This window comes from Natator depressus, chromosome 2 (assembly GCF_965152275.1).
Source record: "Natator depressus isolate rNatDep1 chromosome 2, rNatDep2.hap1, whole genome shotgun sequence".
Lineage (NCBI taxonomy): Eukaryota > Metazoa > Chordata > Testudines > Cheloniidae > Natator > Natator depressus.
In genome coordinates this window covers 236,291,760-236,315,662 of record NC_134235.1, presented here as the reverse complement: position 1 = coordinate 236,315,662, position 23,903 = coordinate 236,291,760, and the positions used below count along the sequence as shown (strand labels likewise).

General features: G+C 38.4%; 1 protein-coding gene across 13 annotated transcripts in view; it reads left to right on the top strand.

Annotated features, from left to right (window-relative positions):
- The window catches only part of PARD3 (par-3 family cell polarity regulator), a 646,254-nt gene that overhangs the window by 358,323 nt on the left and 264,028 nt on the right, over nt 1–23,903 (top strand). For all 13 annotated transcript variants that reach the window (XM_074946210.1, XM_074946208.1, XM_074946207.1 and 10 more), the window contains 2 exons: nt 5,947–6,038; nt 10,445–10,528. In XM_074946210.1, coding sequence (XP_074802311.1) covers nt 5,947–6,038; nt 10,445–10,528 — 176 coding nt within the window. The remainder of the gene's footprint in view (nt 1–5,946; nt 6,039–10,444; nt 10,529–23,903) is intronic.

Genomic DNA, 23,903 nt, shown 5'->3' with positions numbered 1-23,903 from the left:
CCAAAATCTGAGAGGGATGAGGTGTGGAACATGCTTTCAGAAGTCTTAAGAGTAACACTCTGATGTGGAAACTACAGAACCTGAACCATCAAAAAAGAAAATCAACCTTCTGCTGGTGGTATCTGACTAATGATGATGAAAATGAAAAGGCATCAGTCTGCATTGCTTTAGATTGTTGTCGAGCAGAACCCATCATCAGCATGGATGCCTGTCCTCTGGAATGGTGGTTGAAGCATGAAGGGACATATGAATCTTTACTACATCTGGCACATAAATATCTCATGATGCCGGCTACTACAGTGCCATGTGTATGCCTGTTCTTACTTTCAGGTGACATTGTAAACAAGAAGTGGGCAGCATTATCTCCTGCAAATATAAACAAACTTGTTTGAACGATTGGCTGAACAAGAAGAAGGACTGAATGGACTTGGAGGCTCTAAAGTTTTTACATTGTTTTGTTTTTGAATGCAGGTTTTTTTTTGTATATATTTCTACATTTGTAAGTTCAACTTTCATGATAAAGTGATTGCACAACAGTACTTGTATTAGGTGAATTGAAAAATACTATTTCTTTTGTTTTTTACAGTGCAAATATTTGTAATAAAAATAAATATTAAGTGAGCACTGTACACTTTGTATTCTGTTGTAATTGAAATCAATATATTTGAAAATGTAGAAAACATCAAAAAATATTTAAATAAATGGTATTCAATTAGTGTTTAACAGCGCAATTAATCACGATTAATTTTTTTAATCGCTTGACAGCCCTAATCATCACATACAATTTTTTCATAGGACCTCTGCCTCATTCGGTGCACTGCATGGGTGGTGCTCCCTTACTGAATAGCTATTCAATATTTTTTCCCCTTGTTTAATCTGTGGTCTCATGCCTTATTTACTGCATGCTATTCAAATCCTGCTCTGAAGACAGAATTATTAATTTTCTCATGGGCTTTTCTGTGACACTCATCCCTATAGTGTCTGAGTGCTTCACAAACTTTAATTAATTTGTTTTCACAATATAGGGTAGCCAGGGTGCCCAGTGTTCAACCGTAAAGTCTGGTAGAAAAGGGGACCTGACAGTGTCCGGTCACCACAGGTCGGGGAGGTGGGGAGGCACCGGATCGTCACCTGTGCCAGCCCCTACTCAGCCAGGACAGCCTCCTACTTGTGTCAGCTGCAGCTCCCTCCCAACTGGATGAGGGTGGGGAGAAGGGAAGAGCAGTGAGCGATGGGGGCAGGGCTTGAGGGGCAAAGGTGGGGCCTCAAGTGGAAGAGGCGAGGTGGAGGATGTTCTGGCACTCCTGCTGGAGATTTTAAATATTACAAAGTTTGCAACACCCCACCCCAGTGAGAGGAGGGAGGTGGTAGTATCTCCATTTCACACACTGGTAACTGAGGCACAGAAATATTAAGATAAAAAGTACCCACCAATTTGGGTGCTCAGAGATGCCTAGGACCTGATTTTTCAGAGTGAGCATTATACCACACTTTATATGTTTGAAGTACAGCTCCCATTGACTTCTGTTGCAGCTGTGAGGGCTCAGCATTTCTGCATCTTAGACCCCAGGTTTAAGTGACTTGAGTAACATCAGATGGCAGAGGCAGGGATAGAATATACTTCTTCAGGACAGCATTCTACTACCTTAATCACGAGATTCATCCTTTTTCATCCTGAAGTCCCCTGCCTTCTTCATTACTCTCTTATCAACTTCTTCAACAAATGAAGCAGAGGTCCTATAGATCATTGCCTCCTTTAGTACACAACCCTGATGCATCCCCAGGACAGGTCTATGCTGTGCATTGAATGACGCAAGGGTCCCATGAAAACAATAGAATGTGATCATGTAATTAAAGACTGTATCATAAAGTATAAGCACAAACGGTCTGAATTAAGGTTGCACAGGCAACCTTAATTCTGGTATTTCCTGACTTTTGAGTGCTTGACTTTGTAACTTCATTGTTCTTTTAATGTAGTTTTTGTGTGTGTAATAATTACTTAAACTGTGTAAATAGAATTATTGAAATATTTTACCATGCAGTTTCAGTGACTGGATCCCCTCTTGTATTCATCCATTAAGATTCCCCAGAATTTAAAATGCCCAGTTTGGTCAACTTAGCTAATTTTCAGTGTTTGACTAGTTAGTTTTATTACAAAATTTAGTACAATAATGATAGAAAAATAATTACTTTTCTGAAAAAGTGCTGTTTCCATATTTAGGGGCTTGATTCATGAGTGCAGATCTATAACCACATGCTTTGAAAGAATCTGCTATTGCCTACATATGCACAAGCTTATTAATTGATTTCACACGATTAAGAGCAATTGCACATAATGTATCTGAAAGCAATCGAGGCTATCCAGTTAACTCTGGGGGTCACAAGTTTTAAAATTTTTTAACTGGGTCACAAAAAAATTATTACTGTCACTGCACAAAGTTTTTACCATATTGTTTCTTAATTACACTGAAATGCTTATTCTTTTGATGTAGCATATTAGTGTTATATGTATAATATTTTACTAGTGGTACTAAATAGAAGGTTTGCCTTGCACTCGTACAAATATGTTTTCGTGGGAAACATGCTTCAAAGAGAATATCAGAAGCTGGGTTTCTGTAACTTTCTTGACCCACTAAATGTAATGTGCCTTCTTCTTAGTTTACCTCAGTAATAGCACATACAGGTGGATTTTGCCTTTCAGGAAGAAAACTACTTTCCAAATAAAGAAATAGTTGCTTGATGCAGAGATTTTCACAGCTATTTACTTTGCTTAGTACATCAGAATTTCAAGTTACATGCTTCTGCAGGTGTCCAATTTACTGTACATTTGGTTCCATGTATATCAAAATCTGTGTTATATTGGAAGAAAAAGCGTTCCTGATTACTGCAGTATTAAATAATTTTTTTTTTAAAGGATGCATCTGTTGATTATGGCATTGTGGTAGTAGTGCTGTAGCTAGCTTTGAGAATACACTTTCTGTCTAAGCACCTATATCAGATGGTAACTTTTTGATTAAAAAAAACAAACCCAAACATTCTATTCTCCATGAGTTATCCAAGTTTGGTTTCTTGATATTTTTTCTTGTGCTTGGCTAACTGAAAAGCTCTTTTGTTTCAAATGTACAAACTTATCGTGTTCACTAAGGAATGTCCCGTTTCCATGTGTGGAGTAGAAATGAGAGAAAGAATGAAGGTGTGTTTCAAAGACACGTATTGCGCATGTTGAGCATATTGTCTTTCATTGATGATGATGAAGGTCACAGAGAACCATAAACATTCATGGCTGTTTATAAACCAGATAAAGGTAGAGTGTTTGTCTAGAAAACTTTCAATGTAAGATCCTCAATTCTACAAACACTGAAGCATGTGTATAGCTTTATCCTTGTGAAAAGTACCAGGGACTGTAACGGGACTCCTCATGTGAGTAAAGTTGTGTGCGCTTCAGTTTGGTGGATTGAGATCTAAATGAATAAACAACAAACGATCTGGCAAACTAAAAGGAGGGGCTGAGAGAGAAGGACACGGTAGATAATACTAAGATCACATGTGGTTATCTTTATTTCGGTGAGTGATGCTTGCATCTTAAATGTTCCCTTACCTACTGGGTTTATTTAGACTATGGGTTGATAATTATATCACATAAAAATGTATCACCTTACACAGCTCCAGATATATATAAGCATCACCAAGAGCCACCCAAAGTGAAATAAAAGCAGCTGACTGTTGGTGTGTGTGACTCCACATACCTGTGTAGAGCGCATGTCTGTGCATTCCTGAAATTCAAAGAGATGATTCCTACAGTAACTGACTCTGCTACATTGTAGACATACATAAGACATTAATTTTAACACCATGTGCTATGACACTATATATCAAATCTGGGGAGGAGGTACTGTTTATGTGAGTAACAAATCTAAATGTCCTGTTTTTTGCTTGTTTAAAGCAACTCTGCATTCCACAATGTATACATTGTTGTACACCACCTGTAATTGTAAATAATGTCTATGATCCTTACGTATTATTTTCAGTTGTACAAAATTTACCATATTCTGATATATAGTTGCAGTTTTCATTAAGACCAATAAATCTGAAAAAAGGTAAAACTTGTTACTGCATATTTGTGACTTACATTGTAGTTATCCTTTACAATTGATTTATAAACAGCTTTTTCTGTATAGAAAATATCTGGTTTGGAGTTCTAGTTTACATTCATAAAACAGTTCTAGGCAGGTTCAAGATGCTGGTTAACCTTTGAAATGTGTTACTTGCCTGGTGCTTGAGAGATAGATGACTAAGAAGTGCATATTATAGCCTCTCAAAACATAGGATCATCAATCTTCAAGTAGCTTGGCTTCAAGCAGTGCCCTGCTATCCAGGATGCACAAAGCATACCTACGACTCAGAGAAGCTCAGTGCATCCAGCCTCTGATTTTTGCAGACTCTCAGACAAAATGTCAATTGGACATTACTGAATGCCTCTGCCTTGCTTTAATATCTATCTCTTCAATAATTTAATAGATTGTCTGAATCTGTGTGCTGAACTCATAACCCATCACTTATCATTTTGCTGATTGATGCCTCTGCCAATGGAATTTAAATCCGTGCTTTGAATTGTGCTGATTACAATATAATACTTCTGTTTGGTCACATGGGTAATTAAAATCATAAATTTCTATTGAATCACATAGTTATAAAAATGCTTTTGATTCTCTTTTCCTAATGGAAGTCCTTTAATTATGTTGGTCTAAATTTGGAAGTACTCTATTCCCAATTCTGACATTAAAAATTATAGGCACAGTGAATAATATATGTATTTTTAATTTGCACTTCTGGAAAGTAAAATCAATCAATTAACAGAGCTTTTTTTCATTCTTTGAAGCCATAAATACCTCTCAATTCTGTTAATGAAGTTCTGTGGTAAACAATATATAAAACTCTCTGTACTTTGTTCAGGAATAATGCATTGTTATGTGAGATTAGTTGGCATTGTTGGCATTAGTAATTCCATTATTTCAGTAATTGAAATACACTTGCAAAAAAAATCTATCTATAATTTAATGGCGAAGAGCCAGATCCTGCAGAATCTTATTCAGGAAAAGAATCCATACGGACTTCAATGGGATTATGTATGTGTAGAAGGGTTTGCAAGACTGGGATGCAAACACTGCACCAATTTAAACCTCATTTAATTTAGTGAAATCACATGAGACATAAATTCGTCCAACATTTGGCCCTAAATATTTTAAAGGGACTGTCAAATTAAAACATCATATTTCTGTGATATTATTTTACCTACTGTTATTACATGTTACAGCTTAGATTGCCACAAATCTGAAAGAGATTTTATATATAGATGTATTTCCCCAGTTCTTTTCGGTTTGATCACTTAGTGCATTTGACAGCACTTTTAGGATAATCATTTTTCACTGTTTCCTCTGTATAATTAGTTAGTTTCCCCTTATATTTATGGGAGCTTTTCAGAAGACAACCTTGGAGAGAATAAATGGGAAAGAAATTCAGAAGCAGATGCAGTACCTGTTACAACTTTTAACTTATTCTTTTTAAATTAACTAGCATTGAAGTTGAATGTATCTCTTTATTTAAGTCCTTTAGTAAGCTGCCTAATGACCGGACTAGATTCATTAGTCAACAAATTGTGCATTACCTCTTTATTTTATGCATTTATGTTGTGTAACATTTTAAAACCTTATTTACCTTAATATGGATTTTCTTCCATGTCATTTCATACTTACTGTTAAACTCTAGCAGTGCATTATGATAACAATTCTCTAGATAAATGTTACAGAAAAGCCACAGCGATGAAGTAACTGTGCTTGTAATGTTAAACAAGACTTTTGATCTTTGAAGTATATATTTCCATTTTGGATATAATAATTGCAATTTAAAAATTGGAATATTAAAGGAGAACATCTTCTTTACTTCCAGGATGAAGATGGGACAGAGGAGGACAACAGCAGAGTTGAACCAGTTGGACATGCAGACAGTGGTTTGGAGAGCACCACCAACTTTTCCTTAGAGTAAGTTACTGCTGCAATTCCATCATTTTTAACAGTAAGATTTAGAGTAGTAAAGAATTCTTACTATCACAAGATTGATAATGTCAATAAACAAAACAAAGCATGTAACATGCATTTTATTTTGACTGCAACTCTGCATAAAACAGCTCCTTCCTTTTGCCCTTTGCACCTTGGGCATCTTTTAGACCCAGTGTTAAAGGGTCCAGACTAGTGATTCAGCAGCAGAGATAAAGAGCATTTTCAGAGCCATTGCTATAGTATGGTTGGGTGGGTAGATTGGTCTATCTCCGCAGAAGATGCTTAACCCTAGGGCATTTTAGGGTTTGGTGCTAATGATGGGGGAAGGAATGGGCCCAACTGGCTGTCCCAAAATATTGGCGGGTGAGACTTTGGGTATTAAAGGCCTTTATACCTTTCATAAATGCCGTGAACAAGTCACAGGAAAGGAGGAGTTTTGCAGGGGAGGACTACCCAGACAAAACAGAACTCCACACTGGTGATGAGCCTAACCTGAAACTCCCCTTCACACTAGAAAAGATTCAGTGACTGGTTTTATGATGAAATCTGAAATCCAGGGAGTTTTGCCCTTTGAGTTTCATTACAAAGACCTGACCCAGACCTGGCTGTGATGTTGGTTGGGAAATGGTCCATTATGCTCCGAATATTTTAAAATTCTTCCTTTTGTTTGTAGAGCTGCTGATTGTTATAGGGATTAAAAAGAGTGAGTTAAGTATTATAATAAGTGCATTAATTTGCATTAAACAATAGTGTGTTTCATATCCTAGTTGCAAAATACTTTATGAAGTATTATGAATTCAAAATACTATTTGCTAATTAGAGTATATAAAAATTTTGTATCAAATATAATGCTGCTTGTTTCTATCTTTAAACTTATTTTTGTACCAACATCTTATCTTATCTTCTTTTTTTCTTTCTTTTTTTAAACATCACCTCTCCTGTATGCTTAGAGATGAACTCAGAAAAACACATCAATTAAAAATGTAGTGGGAGCTTTCTTAGTGCTTGTGCACAGGGTGCAGCAGTGCATACGATGGGGGTGTGATTTCTAAAGTGCACCAGCGTGTTGGGCACTAACTGGCCCATGTAGATCCTGTTGGTATTTGCTAAAAGTTCTCCAGTGGACTTCAATATAGGATTGTTTCAAACAATGCTACGTTAGAGCGTGTTAGGAAACGTGTGCATTTAGTGCACACCAGCAGAGTCTACACAGGTCAGTTAATGCGCAAGACATTGGTGCACTTTACAAATCAACCCCCATATAGTGTGCCTTGCCACACGGTGTAGACAAACACTTAATACCATGTGAGTGCTTTGCATTTTCATGTGGGAATCTCAGGGTTAGGAGCAAAATGAACTGTGTGATATGGCGCAGGTACCGTGAATGCCACTGTAGGTATGTCTACACTACAAAGAAAAACCCATGGCACCGAGTCTCAGAGCCCGAGTCAATTGGCTCAGACTTGTGGGGCTTGGGCTACAGAGCAAAAAATAGCAGAGTAGACATTTCTGCTCAAGCTGGAGCCTGGGCTCTGAAACCTGGTGATGGGGGAGGGTCTTGGAGTTTGGGAATATCTACCCTGCTGTTTTTAGCCCTTCAGCCCACGCCCCGCAAGCCTGAGTCAATTGACCCAGGCTCTGAGACTCAGTGCCTTGGGTTTTTCTTTGCTGTGTAGATGTACTGTTACTGAACTTCTGGTTTTTGCTGGCCTCTAGTACTGTACATTTTTCACATTCTCTGGTACTATATACAGTACATTTGACAGTTGGCTTGCCTCTTGAATAAGGACAAACAAGATTTTACCTACAGTCAGTACAGATACACATGGCCAGATGCAATGGCCTATGGATGTCATGAGGGGACAGACCCATCACTGCCACACCAAATGACACCATTTTATCCAAAATATTGTGCCTGATGCTGGACAGCACATCATTCAGAGGAAGGTTCAAGAAACCCTAAACCTAAATTGATTAGGCAAGGACAAATTTTCCTTTACTTTTCCATGTCCATTTTATGGGGCTCAGGATCTGGGAGTTTTGGCTGTTTGCAGAAGAAAGGCAGTTGTGGGAGCAGAAGCTATGAATAATCTTGAATAGATCATGGGAAAAAGGATGTCCTCTATGGTTTAAGCAATTCAGAACCTGGGGCTTGGTTATGGAAACTGTCTTGTCCTCGGTGTCCAGTTTTATTGGATTATGGAGTATTGCATATCCCTTACAAAAGTTCTAGTTACATCACATGGATTGCCACTCTTATATTCCTCTCTGCCCTCAGAATTGAGAACAAAGCAAAATGTGTTCCTTAGAACAGAAGGATATACAACAACCTATAATGAGCAAAAGGCACTTCCTGCAACACTTTCTGGATTTAGTTGATTCTTGGAAGACCTTGTGCACAGCTCATGTGCAGTGGGAATCAAACACTGTTATGATGCATGAAGATTGGGACAGCAAAAAATACTGACTATTATAATGCTCTCAAGTAAATCAGTGGTTTACCATCATCTGGAGAATTGATCAGTTCTTGGTCATCCTATCTCGAAGAAGTCATAGTGCTAACAGAGGGGCAGTGAAAATGAACATAGGCATGGAAACATTTCCATGGAGTAAATTGGAAAGATGGGAACAGTGTGGTTTAGAGAAGGGGACATGAGATAAAGCTATACCAAACAAATATGATAGAAAGGTTGGTACATTTATCTTTTTTTGTTATATAATTAAAAAGGTAGATTCAATTAAAGCCAAAGGCAGTAAATTCAAATCAGCTAAAGGAAAATTTTTTTTATGCAATACACAATTAACCTGTGGAATTCATTGTCACATGATACCACAGAGAGATGACTTTAGTAGGATTTTAAAAAAAGATTGGACATGTATATAGATTATGAGGCCACTTACATATAATTTATGTAGGATTTTAAAAAAATGTGGAAGAGACATAAAGCAGTCTCTAGCTGACAGATGTAGGAGGAGAAAAATCCCTTAAGGTCAGGTTACTCCATCATGTCCATTTTGGGGTTTCTTGAACCTTCCTCTGAATGATGTCATGCTGCCCAGTGTGTTCCCAGAGTTTTGGAGTGTTTAGATTTGGGGTCTTGACTGATGATTAGTCTGTCTACAGCTTGTAATGTTTTATGGCTTTTGGCTCCCGGACCAAACATCCCCAAAATGTGTGGATGTTCTGAACTCAGGACATTTGCTTCAGGCTCACTTCTGATTCCTTCAGAAATCTTTTCTTGAGCTTTTTGGACCTTTGGCTTATTTGATTTTCTCTTTCCAAAGCAAAAAGTAAAACACAGAGCTAGTTCTGCTTGACTACATGGCATATTAAACATTTTCTTTGAGAAGACAGAAATATAGATCTATAAATACACATAGCAAACAGAAATAATTGTAGTAAGCTCACTACAGTAGAACCTCCAAGTTATGAACACCTCGGGAATGTAGGTTGTTTGTAACTGAACAAAACATTTTGGTTGTTCTTTCAAAAGTTTACAACTGAACATTGACTTAATACAGCTTTGAAACTTTACTATGCAGAAGAAAAATGCTGCTTTTAACCATCTTAATTTAATGAAACAATCACAGAAACAGTTTCCTTACCTTGTTAATCTTTTTTTAATCTTTCCCTTTATTTTTTAATAGTTTATGTTTCACACAGTAATGTAATGTGTTTGCTTTTTTGTTCTTATCTCTTCTGCTGATCGTGTACTTCCAGTTTCAAGTGAGGTGTAGCTGCCTGGTCACTTTGTAACTCTGGTGTTCATAACGCTGAGGTTCTACTGTAGGCAAATTGTGGGAACACAAGACATCAAATGATGTTAGTGTTTTGCAAAACTGAAGGAGGTTTACCATTTAAAACTTAAACTGTCCTCTTTGAATGGTTTAAGATAATGCCTAAACTAACATTAAAGGCTAGAGCAGGCTTTCACTGGGATAGCTGAAGGAAGTATGATAGGGTCAGTAACAGCCTTTATAGTTTTTGAGAAAAATTGATTGTTCCATATTTGACACATTAATTGAAAAAGAAATAAAAAATCCTCCACTTGCCTGAAAACAAGACAGCTTAAATTTAACAAAAAGCCCCAAACCCAACAATATAAATATAAAACTGTGCCATTGTGTAGTTTGTAATTCATGTAGCTGATTAAGGTTACCAAAAGGGCTAGTTCACTTTTCATTTGAGTTATTAATGGAATTGTTTTTGATGATTGATCTCCTTTCATGCCATCAGACTAATATTCAGGTATGTAGTATTTCAACATTGCTTTCATCACCATTGCTTAAGTTCTGGAATATCTGTTTTGTGTGTGTGCGTATGTATGGGTTTTTTTCGTTCATTTACGGCACATGTTCATGTTCCCTCATTCATCATTGTCTCACAGTGATATGGTAAAGCTCGTAGAAGTCTCCAATGACGGCGGGCCTTTGGGAATCCATGTAGTGCCTTTCAGTGCCAGAGGCGGAAGGTAATGTATTGTGTAAGATTTTAATCGAATCATAACTTGCTGTGTTTTATCTTGGCTGTGCTTACTCTTGTATAGGTGCCTGTAGGTTCTAGTTGAAATACCACGTTTTTTTTTTCAAGAGGAAGTTTTACTGATTTAAAATAATTGAAACATTCTGCCACTCTTACTCACTCTGTACACTGTTGTACGAAGACAGTACATAAGGGGAAGAAAGATGGCAGAATCTGTCCCTTAACTTATAATGGAAATTGTATTGTGACTTGATGGAAACTTGAATTGCAAAGATATGGATTATTTCCTTCAGACTCTCATAAAGTTATTTTTCCCCTTTAATTCAGGAGAGTATTTGTACATCATTTCCCTCCTATTTACCAAAGTAGCAGCATTCTAAACCAGAGAATTCTACATCTACGTGCATTTGATAAGCAAGACTGAAAGAAAAAGAATTTCAGTCCTTGTAATATTAAATAGCATTCACTGTGTTGAAAGGAAAACAAGAAAGGCATACAGTATGGGGTTTTGAGGTGTTGGAGAAAGGCATGTATTCTCCACAACAGTCTTAAATTTCATTACGTGACAAAAGGCAAGAATTTCTTAAGTTCCAGAAAAATGAATGCAATGCAGGTGATTTACATTATAATAACTTTCAGGATTACATTAGTAAACAGAACACTCCATTTATAGCATTTGCTTTGCTGAAGTAGAATTTTAGTATTTAGGATCCTTAATCGAAACATTAATGTATTCTCAGGAAAATTTTATTACTTTTTTACCAATCATTATTCACTGTGGGAGATTTAAAGCTTGTGGGCATACTGAAAAGGAGTCAATCTGTCAAGAATATAAGTAGGATTTTATTTTGGGGTGGAAGAGATTACCTTTATCTTTAAGTGTAATTACATTCACTATTTCTGATTTTTTTGATGAAAAAGGACCAAACAATACATTTAAAAAAGTATAATCTTAGGATGAAAAGGATATTATGTTCTTACAAGTCTGCCTAACCATCAGCAATTTTAGTTTAAATTGATTAGAAGCAAGTGTAATTTACTGTGTATCAGATATTTATATCAAGTGCTCTTCACACGATATACATTTTTTCTTCTACAGTAGGAGGAGGAATATGGTTTTAAAAACTTTTTTTCTGATTATTATTTTAACCTTTATGCTTCAGTAGCTATACTGACAAGTAGTACTGTGACAAAACTAATAATTTTGTTGAACTGAAGGCAACTTTCCCTGAGGATTTCAGGAGGTAAGAACAAACTGTCATAATATGGTGACTCTCTCTTCCCATGAGTGACCTGACCCTATCTTCAGTAAGTTCAGTCAGCAGATATGAGAGTGGTAATGTTTTAATCACAACCTCATAAATAAAGACAGGAGCTAATAGCATGCTGTGATTTTGCATCGTTATCTAGGCCATGGACAGCGCTGGAAGAGATGGGAGGGTCAGATCAGAATTGTTGGCTACCTCTTAATCAGGGTGATATTTAGTTTAATAAAGCTGTGTGGTTTTTAAAAAAAAAAAATCTCTCAAAACACACGTACTGTAGGTCTTCTGACATCTGTCAATCAGTTCTTTTCATGTAACCAACCCTCATGGAAAAAGTAGGGATTAGATCAACAATCCTTATAGGAATAATGAGGTTTTTATAAAAATTACTCTTAAAAACCTACCACATCTAATAATGAGTCAGTAAAAAGGATGTAATTCAGTGATAAGTTTTGTAAGATGGTTAAAAAATGTAGAGATTTTTCTGTTAAATTCTATAGGAATTTTCCACTCAGGAAGTCAGTGGAATTATAATAAAAATCAGTTGAAAAGGCCGTGAGTTTACTTCTTGATTTTGTGCCTGCTGAAAGATAGGTGACCATAGTTATTAACTTGGATAAGCTATTGAACGGGTGCTCTCTAAAAGTATTGCTAATGAAAAATAATATTTTTAGTTTTGGTTATTCAACCGACTAATTTTTTTGATCATCTTTAATCATTAATACTATACTAGGGGAGCCCCGAAACGTTGGCTTTTACACTGAGGTGTACAGGTGATATTTCACCTGTAAAAATGAGTTTTATATTGTAATTTTTTTCACTTCATATTGAAATAATATAATTTCTTTTTCATGTAAAAAAATTCAGCCACTTCTGCAAGCACTTACTCATAGTAGTTCTTTACCATCAGTGGAATTACTTCAGTGAGTAGAGACTCGATTGGGGGTTGCAAGCTCGTAATATGGGTGTCAAGAATAAAAAGTAAAGTTTAAACTGTTTATACTGTACATAATGACTGAATAAAGTAGATTTATTTTTTAAGAATGCCAGGTATGTTGTGAAGCATCAAAGGCCCTGCATACAGTGTACTCTTCAGCTATTTCTCCTCCAGGAATTTTTGTTGTGTTAATAAAAGCAAATGTCCACATAGTGTGCCACACTTTTTGAACTTGAACTTTAATAATTGGAAAAGAGTTGGAGATAAAGTTATGGATCAAATTAATTGACACATTGAAACTGACCAGGTTGTGTTTAATAATCCCCCCTGGATGACACATAGTACCAATAATTCTAGTTTGTGTTTCAGGAAAGTCTCAACCCATAATTCCTTGCATCTAAATTAGAACATGATAGTCAAAGTTTTCCCAATCCCCAGCTTCTTATGAGTTGCCTTATTTCTCTTTACAGTCTGTCTGCACTTTAAATTTTCCAGCTCCTTAATGCTGCAGTCCCTCTTGGCCCCAAAGTCTTTATAATCTCTAAATGCAAATGTTAGAATACTCTAGTGGTGATTTTCACAGGTTGCTGACCTCTGTCTTGTCTTCTTTCTCAGTCTACTTATGCTTAAGCTATTAAAACCCCACCATTTAAACTGCTAAAAAGAGAATGTACTAAAATCCAAATACTTCTTAGTTAACAAAAAACATATAAAACTCATAATAAATATGTAAGCTTAACGTTGCAAAAGATTACATTTTGATTTATCCAAAGCAAAACTACTATGCAGTGACATTTAGTTATGTATTATGTATCTTACCATTTCCTTAGTATGTGAGCACAAACATGAATGAATTTATCCCCAGAACACTCCTGTGAGGTAGCTAAATATTACCATCTCGATTGTAAAAGTGAAAAATTGAGGCACCAAATGATTAATTGACTTGAAGAAGGTCACATAAGTCACTGGGCCAAAATCCTTTGAATGCCAGAATAAGGCTTTATCCATAACACCAGTAGAACCACAACTCACACGGACATACTTGTTCAGCGGGGAATTTTGGAGAAGTTCTTTTTTAAAAACATGCCTTTAGAATAATTGAGAAGTTACTTGTAACATAGTGATATAGTCTTCATTGCTGTCCCCTTCAAATTACGTTGTACTTCTGTCATACAGTAGAGCTAAGATGTGGTTTGGAAGTCTTTTGAAAAGTTCACCCTGTTTTATGGAATAACCAATATAGCATTTACTTTACCACGTTGTGATTGTCAGCTTTTGTGTTGTTCATAATAGTGCTATAAAGGCTGCATAAATCAGGTCAGGCCACTATACTGAGAAAAATTAATAGATTTAGCTCTGAAGGGGACATAATCTCTTTCAGAAACATCCACTCAAACTGGACTAGATGCACTTTCAATGACACTTGCCTATGTCTCAATTGAGAGCTGAACTGTTGCATCTTCAAAGACTTATTTGTATGCATGTGGTTTTTTTTTTTAAACACAAGTGGCAAAGATGAATGGCAGGGAGGGCAGGAATAGTCAATTCATTAATTTTCAAAGGAGGCTGTGCTTGGTATTACTGCACTACTCAGTAAAACAAACAAAGCTAATGACCACCCAAAAACCAGTTAAACATTCCGTTTGTCACTGACATAGTCAAGGTTTGCAGAGTGAAGGACAATGTGCTCCATCTATCAGTTATGCCTGTCTGTTATATCTGATAGGAATGCATGATCTTAAGTGACGTGCTGCCTGCAATAGCCAAGAGCCTTATAACAAGCAGGGGTCAATTTGAACATTCTTGTGCTACTCAAGGAAATATTGCAAATCTTTAAAGTGCAGTTCTGCTTACTGAGGGCTTGTCTATTCCTAAAATGCTATAGTGACATAGCTGCATCACTGTAGCACTTCAGTGAAGGCACTACCTATGCCAACAGGAGGGTTCCTCTCATTGGGGTAGGTAATCCACCTCCCTGAGAGGTGGGAGCTAGATCAATGGGAGAATTCTCCCATCGACATATGCTGTCTACAGCGGGTATTAGGTAGGTTTTACTGCATTGCTCAGAGGTGTGGATTTTTCACACCTCTGAATTGCCAGTTATATCAACCTTATTTCCTAGTGTAGATCAGGCCAGAGAGAACTTTTGGTGTATGTGTTCAGGTTGGGCTCAGCAAATGGACATTTAAAAAATATATATTTGGGGTTTTAGTGGCTGCCTATCTGGTGGGTTTGTTTATTAGTAGGGGTATAAGGCCTGGAGCAGCAGAGCACTGCCATTCTTTGAGTGGTTGCATGTGTGTATTTTACTCAGGTATGTGTGCCATCCGAGTGTTAGAGCCAGAGAGTTTTCTGCAGCAGTACACTTTGGGGCGGCATGTGTGCCCTGCACCTCCTCATGGCCCCTCTTGAGGCTACCTAAGGGCAGTGCCACCTTGAGCCCCCTCAGTTCCTTTTCACCGTCCGTGGCCTTAGTCAGAGCTTGCCATGCAATTTACCTCATGGGGATTTTTTTTCTTCTTAGTTAGCCAGTTTAGCTTCCTGCCTTATCTGGAAATAGAAGTTATTATCCATTAAATTTTATTTTATTTTATTTTTACTTTAAAGTTCATTTTTAATAGTTAGTTTCAGTGCTCTGCATACAGCATTCGCCAGGCTTTAAGCACTGCCTGTCATGTGGCGTGTCTACCCCGAATAGTGACCCCCCATACATTTGCTTCAGTGAGGGGCAAATTAAAGAGAGGTGCAGTATCTGCTCCTCTTTCTAGAAAAGATAGGCGATTTCCAGAGACTAGTGCCTCAAACACTACCTCGTGGAGCATGCCTCAGCCCTGGGGCCCTCAAGTGAGTGCCCTAGTTACCCACATGCAGTCTGCAAGTGCGGGTGTGGTCGTCTCTGACAGACCCTTGGACTCGGACTCTTCTTAGCAGAGAAAAAGGAATCAGTCTTCTTCTCCTTCCCAAAGGAATTGTCTACACTGGCAAGTTTCTGTGCAGTAAAGCAGCTTTTTGCACTCAGACTGCAGATGTGTACACACTGCCAAGCCACTTACTGCGCAGAAATTCCTCAGCTGCAGCGCTGCAAAAAACCCAGCTTGACGAGAGTCGTAAGGCTATTTGCACCGAGGCTCCAGCGCTCTATTGCGGGTGTAGACATTTGATTGCTTTCTGCGTTGTAATTGGCCTCTGGAGCTGTCCCCATAATGACTCACGTGCCCACTCTGCTCATTGTTTTGAACATTGTTTTGAACTGGAGACATGCGCCCCTCCCCTTTCAAAGCACCGTTTCTGACAGCCCTTGTGTGCTGTGCTGATCTGCCCCGGGACACAGAGCAAACCATGAATGTGGAATGCTCATGCTGTTGAACACAAAGGCAGGTGTGTGCATGTGTGTTAGAGTGCTGTGTAGAGAACCCAGGGAGGGAGGTGAGAGCTGATGTTGGGGTTTTCCCCCCTCCCCCAGGACTTGTTGCTTCCTGCCACTGTCTGAACTTACAAGACAGCATGCTGACACGCTCTCTGTTCCCTGAAACACTCTCTCCCCCCACCTCCATACACACACACTCCCTGTCACACACTCCCCCCCCCGCCACTTCAGTTGAAAAGCAGCTGGCAATGTAGTAGGATGCCCATGGAACAATGGGATTGGGAAACCTGCATCATGTGACGCTGTGCCTGCCCCATGAGGCTTTGCAAACCTTTCCCAAAGCACCCTGTGGCCAGTTGCACAGTGGGATAGCTACCACAATGCACTGCTGTCTTTGCTGCTGCAAGAGCTGCTAATGCGGATGCATTCCAGTGTCACAAGGAGCACAGTGTGGACACGCAACAATGGTTTAATTCTAGCGTTTTAATAAAAGTGGTATAAATTATGGAGCAGAAACTTGCCAGTGTAGACAAAGATTCAGGTACCGAGAGCAGAGCTGAGCTATGGACCTGGTACCATGGCGGGAAGATATTGGTACTATGCTGTCGACTGTCTGTAGGGAGACTGTTGATTCTGGTACCAGTGAATGCCATTTCAGTGCAAGCATTGTTGGTAGCAACAACCCTGCAGACTTATGAGGCAGCAAAGGATTTGCTTTACTTTTCTGTACCAGACTCTCCTTTGGGGCAGGAGTCCATTGTGTTGTCAGCACCTCTTCCAATACTGGGTCCATCTGTCTCCTCAGCTATGGTGCAGAGACTCTGAGTGGCTTGTCCTCCAGTACTTTCTTTGGTTCTGGCACACCCGGTGTCACCACCGCTACAGTCATTGGCCTCGGTTTCAGTTTCAGTCTCAGACTCTCTTGGCACTGTCAGCTTTGGTGCTGGACAATCACTGGCTTGGGTACCAACCCTTGCCACCGACTTCCCCTTTGATGTTTGGTTTTGTTGAAACTTTGCATTCATTCAAAGACTCTCCTGCTACCCTTCACTCGTTAGTGGTCTGTACCCCTGCCTCCAACAGACATCACTATAGACCCTTGAAACAACAGTATTATAGGCAGTTTTTCTATCTGCCAAAGCCAGCATGATTTTTCGAGGGGGAAGCAGACATCACAGAGAAGGGGGTTCTCCAACTCCAGTTTGAATCAGCATACGCGTCCTCAGTCAGCTCTCGGGAATCAGCCCATTTGACTTCCCCTTCAGGGACAACAATACAGAAGTTGGTGATCTTTCCCCCAACTTGGGGACAGATTGTCCCACTTCGTTGATTGCTTGGGAAGCCATAACAACAGACAAATGGGTCCTATGCACTGTGAGCCTGGAATATTCTATCCAATTTCTTTCCACATCACTTTCTCACTCACCTACCTTGTACCTTTATAGAGACCATCTCATAAGTCAGTGCTCCTTCAAGAAGTTCAGACTCTAGTTACGGTAACGGCCGTACAAGTTCACTGTCACCATTGAGGAAAGGGACTTCAATCATGATAATTTCTGACCCAAGTCCAAGGGGGTCAAAGACCCATATTGGACTTTCAGAATCTTAACATGTTAATCAAATACATAAGATTTTGCATGTTTTCCCTAATGTCGGTCCGTCCTTCCTTCCTTAGATTGCAATGACTGGTTTGCCACCCTCAGTCTCCAGGATGCCTACTTCCATGTGGCAATACTGCCAAGTCACAAGAAGTTGGTGAGATTCATTGTAGTGGGCCAACAACAATGTACAGTACTTCACTTTGGCCTGTCATTGGCATCATAGGCACCAACTCTGTGGATGCTCCAGGGCTGGAGCACCCATGGAAAAAGAATAGTGCATGCTCAGCAGCCCACTGGCAGGCCCTGCCGATCAGCTCCTCCCCCACCCAGTGCCTCCCGCTCACCGCTGATCAGCTGTTCAGCAGTGGGCAAGAGGTGCTGGGGCAGGGAGAGGGAGAAGCAGGGGCAGGAAAAGATGGAGCGAGGGTGGGGCGCACTTGGAGGCGAGGTGGGGCCTTGGGGGTAAAGCATCCCCCAGGGAAATCAGAAAGTCGACACCTGTGATTGTTGCTATGTTTTCACCAAGGTGGAGGAAGGAAATTCATGTCTTCCTTTCCTTGGTGGTTGCTTAGTGCAAGTCAGATCCGAACATCAGGTTCTCCACCACATCCCATTTATCGTCCATAAATTTAGAGCATATAAATCAAAGTCTGTGTCTTATAAGGTAGTATAACTTGGTCTGGATTTACTGTAATCTTTATCTATCTGGCCCTTCATGGTATGTTGGGAACCCCTGAAGAAGGGATCGAATAGCACAGACTGAACTATGAATTTCCTTATTTTTGTCATTGTAAATTACAACCTTAATATTACTTTGACAGATTTTGGTGTGTAAATAATCTCTGCATTTATATGAAGGTAGACACTGATGTACATGAAGTTCCCCTACTGAAGAATTGTGATTGATTTTTCTGTTCCATGGTGCTCTTTTCTATCATATTTTTTTCATTTCCAATGTGTGTGTTAAGTCCCTTTTATGTTCCAAAGTTAACAAATCACTTTAAAATTTGTTGCCATTTTTTCAGTAAAGTTTACTCCTTTGTTTTGCTACTTTAGTTGTTTAAGATACAAAGAAAACTGAAGCAATATCTGGTAGCCATTGTTTATACTGAAATTCCTTTATGCCAGACTTTATTTTTGCAGCCACATAGGTGTGTTTTGTCTCCCCACTGGAGCATTGAAAATCCTCCCCATTTATTCTTCTAATTGATTCCCCATCCTCAAGGCCCTGCATTGTAGCCTTAATTCTCAAAGACACAAAGGACTGGAAGAGCGTCCCTTTGCTGCCAGTCAGTCCCATTTCATCATCATCCAGATGGGCTGCTGTTGAGTAACCCAAGGCATTCTTGGTCTCACCGCCTTCTCCGGAAGGTTGTATGGAACCTCATCATCCTAGCCAATCTGAGAACTGAGAGTTCAAGAATGGAAAACAAGCTTGAGACTCTGGAATGAAAATGTTGGGCACTATTATAACACCGCTAGGGTGGGGGTAATGAAATATTAGAATATTGTAGGAAAGGTTTGGGTTGGTGTCCTCCTTTGGGCCTGTCAGCTATGACCATTTAATTGACTAGACAAGGCCTCACTTTCTAGTATGATGGTATTGCTTTTGTGTTCTAGTGGCAATGTTCTGTGGCAATTTTCATCACTGCACAGCTTTGTGTGTGCCAACGACCCTGTTATTTTTTTGTTTCAGAATCAGTAGTAGTTTTATAGAAATACTTTTACTCTAGTCATTGCCTTGTGTGTTAGTTATGTTCTTTAAACAGTTTTAGTTGACTATTTTCATTTGTGTCTCAGTTGATTCAACTGAAACTGGATCAGAGTTAACAGGTGAATAACTTCAATGCGTGTGTGCAATGGGCAGTGATAGCTGAACCATATTCTGGCATATTCAGTGTAATGTTCTTATTACGCTCATGGTGTTTACACTGTCAGCTTTTATTAAGATAAATTATGATAATTCCCATACAGCTGGGTGGCAATTGTGGGGAGTTCACATTTTCAAAGAAGAACTCAGGCAATTTGGATGTCAGTAAAACATTTGTGCTTATTTCCAGTTTTATCATTCGTTGTAATTTATACTTAGAAGTGAAATGTTAACATGTGTGGCTGAATTTGTTTTAATTGTATAATTAGGCTAATGAACCTTGTGGAAATATAGTGGTGCAAGTGTTAATATAATCAAAGCAGTTAAATTCCTAATTATATATCTAAACAAGTGTAAAGACAGAAGATCTCAGTGGTTTGCCATTTCTGCTCTCCCTCCCAGTTAAAATTAAGCTGGTGTAAAGCACAGCCTGGAGAGCAATTTTCATACATCATTGTAATTTCTACTGGGTCATAAGTTTGCAGAGTTTTTTGCAGAGCTTATAAGAAATTCAATCCCAGTCTTGGAGAGCTCCTAGGCTAAGGTCTTGTCTACACTGAGAAAATGTACAATGTTCTTTAAAATGTGAGAATTAGCCTGTTTTCTAGTCTGAGGTAGCATGTAGCATAGACAAGGACTAGTAATGTTTAAAAACATGTTATCTGGTTACAGTTAACCCCGTAGGGTTTAAAAATATATTTTTAAAAATAATTTGCCCTTTTGCTTAAAATCATGTTAGTTAGAACCGGTTAATTAAGATGTTTTCTAACATGATGCATTTTCCTAGGTAGGAATATACCATTCATGTATATATTCTTAAAAAGAACTCCCTAAAACGGCACTGGTATTTCGTGTTTGTTTTTCCTCTAGATGCCAGCCCAATTGTGCTTGGTTTTCAGGTTTAAAAAAAAACACACAAAAAACTGAACAGTCAAGTCTGCAAAAGAGTCCTGGAATCAGAAGGTCAGGCAGGGTTCTTCCTTGTTACACATCATCACTAATATCCCTGGCCGAGCTGCAGAATATGTATGTGTTTACTATACTTACATGTGAACTACATCTATGCTGCAGAGCTCCAATGACTGGGAAGACTGGTGGTGGTCCTTGACAAGGAAAGAATCCAATTTATTTTGTAGATTCCACAGTAAGTCTGCAAAAAATCCTTTTACTTCTAAAATGAGCAAATGAAATGTGGAGTCATTGCAACAATGAACATGAATCCAAACAACACCATTTTTAGAGTAACATTTCTGAGTATACCTCTACGTTAAACTACTGTTATGATGCAGCAACATGAGTGGAAATTACTATTAAAATTGTGTGGGGAAACTAGGTTCTTGCCAAATCTTGGGGCAATTTATTCCATCTCTGAAAGAGTTGTATTGGAAAACATTCCTGAGTGTGTGTTTAAACTGTGATACAGTATTATGCCTTTTCCCAACATGCAAACTGTCTGTGTATGTAAAAAAGGGATGTGATCTCTAGTGCTTACAGCAGTTGATTAGAAACCAGGAGGATGCTGGGTTTAAATTTGACTAAGGCTAGTCACCCCCTTTTTGATCACTAGTAGAGCTGCTTGGAAAAAAATTGATGGAACTATATTCCATTGGAATATACCGTTCTATATAAATGAAATCCTTTGCAAAATCTCATCACCATTCACCAACCTTTTGTTTCTGAGGGGAAAAAAAAAAGGGAGGGGTTCTGACAGTGCTGAAACATCCCAGTTTTTCCTTTTGAAATGAACTTTTGTTTTGATTTTTTTAAAATTTTGTATTATATATGCTAAAATTTTTAAAAAGACAAAATTGAATGTAAACATTTTGATTGGGCCCCAAACATTTTTAAAAACATTTTCTTTTGTGGATTATTTAGAGATTTTCAACTTTTGTTCCTAACTGAAATGAAAACACATTTTGAAATCTGAAAATCCTTCACAGAATGGAATTTCTGTTCTCCACCCAGCTCTAATTGCTAGTTATGCCACTTCAGCTGTATGTTCTTTAGTCCATCCAGCTCTAATATTGGGTAAAAAGCAAGATCTCCATGAATGCCAGATGCTGCAACTGAGCTGAGCATTCCTGCATTAATAGAACTTGTAAGCTTTGTTTAATGAGAGTAATTGCAATTTTGACATGTAGTTTGTTTCTGTATTACATTATTTTACGAGTGGTTAGGATTAATAAGGTTTTTATTAGATTTGAGCGCTTATGTGGATAGGTTTCAGAAACAATGAATCATGCAGAAAATAAGATGTGTCCTATATTATCAGTAGGTTAACACAACTCCACTAGAAAGGATAACAATAGCAATCATTATACCAAAAAAAAAAAAAAAGTAAGGTGATATTAATAGGTAACTAATCTCAAAATAAAAAGAAATGTATAAATACCTCAAGTGTTCTGGTGACACCAATAGCTATGAGAGTTTGAATAGGTTGTAGTGTCACCATTACTACTAAAGTGAAGTATTATTTATGCCATTATATACTGTAGGGCTTTATTTTTTAATTAAAATAGAAATAGAGGATCTTCTCCCTTAGCAAAGCACATCTTGTGTGCCTTTTGATTGTATATAGGTATATGTTTGCCCACATCCTGATTTATACATGGACCTTGAGCCCAGGCAAATGTACAAGTTGAGCCCATGCAAAAGTGTTGCTGGGGTGGGGGTGGAAGAAAGAGGTTCCCAAAGAGTTTATTAATAAGAGTTTCTTATTTTATAAGAAAAGGAGAAGTTGTTTTCCCTTTTGGGCGTGAAGGAATGTGACTTGCTGGGATCTGTTTCTTCCTCATCCCCGATCACTATGTGGGGTGTAGAGTATCGTGTACTTTGGACCCACTCTTGATGGCTCCTTTTTGAAGCTGTGAGTGGAGACGTCCCTTGAGGGCTGCATAGTCTTCTCAACTGTCAGGTATGGGGAGGAGAGCCAACTCCTTTTATAAAGTAAGGGAGGCACTGTGTATGGTCAATATTTCCCTACTGTCATCCACCAATCTGTGCTGTGTGAACGGGGAGAGGGATTGATTTTTGGCTTCAACAGGTGCGGCTGGGCCACGCAACTGTGTTACAATCTGAATTGGGGATGCATCAGGGCACAGAATTTAGGGTGGGATTTTCAGCAGTATTGTCCCAAACAAAATGCAATGATAAATTGTATGGACATCCATTGTAGGGACTAGCATAAGGCCCTAAGCACCACTTACATCCCACTTCAGTCCTATATTAGGCTTCATGGTGCACCTCTACACGAGGAGAATTTCATCAAAAATGTAATTTTTTTTATCCTATTTGAACAAGTTGAATGTTTGTCAGATTTCAGTAAAAAAAAAAACAACCCAAGGGGGTAACAATAAAAATAATGCCCTTTCCCAGAACCCCACTTTTGGGCTGACAGACAGAATGGTGGAAAGTTTAATCTCCCTGAGATAATTTCAGAAAGCTTAATGAGTGAAAATGGATTGGTTTTTTAACAGCCTTAACTATAGCTTAGGCTGCATGGAAACTGTAATTATCGTGCAAAATGTTGTAATAAATGCATGCAAACTGTTTTAGCATTACTTTATATTTTACTTAGAGGAATAAAAGTATTTTGTGTAATCACCAGTTATGAATGTTATTTTTAGTGCTTTTCCCCAACTAAGAGACAGAACATCCTGGTAAAATTTTATTTTGTAATTACACACTATAATTTTAAAATCCCAATGATGTGATCAAGACATTTTGCAATGAAGCCAAAGAAAAATAGATGTAATCAGGAGCTATTATTAAAGAGCTTTCTGTTTTACTGATTGTGACAGACAGGAATTGCTGTGTAATCATTACAAATACTGAGCTCTAATAATTTTATGAACATTGTGTGTGACCTAGGAGGTGAGATGAAGTTACTGTATAACTATGGTTGTATATTAGAAATGCCTATATAACTGTACTGATCTAATTTGATAGGGGGCTGTAGGAAGACCAATGAGGAAAGAAACTCAGTAGAACTAGATATGGATACCCCAGAACACACTTGAAAGACAATGGGGCAGTCTTTTAGTTTCAAGGATGCAGTCTCTTTCTCTTACCCACCAATTTTCAAGCCTTGTTTTTCCAAAGCTAGGAGCCTGGAGATGAAAAGAACACAAGGTGTTGTTCACTTGTTGGAAGTTGTCTGAGGAGACAGGTAGACTGGGAGAGGGAGAGAGAAAGCGAGCAAGACAGACAGATACTATGTAGAGGGAGTCAAAAGAAAAGTGGGCCTTCCCAGACTAGGCAATGGTAAGCCTAAGGGAAAAGCTAAACATGTGTACAATCTGGGGTGTTTTTTTTGTTTTTAAGG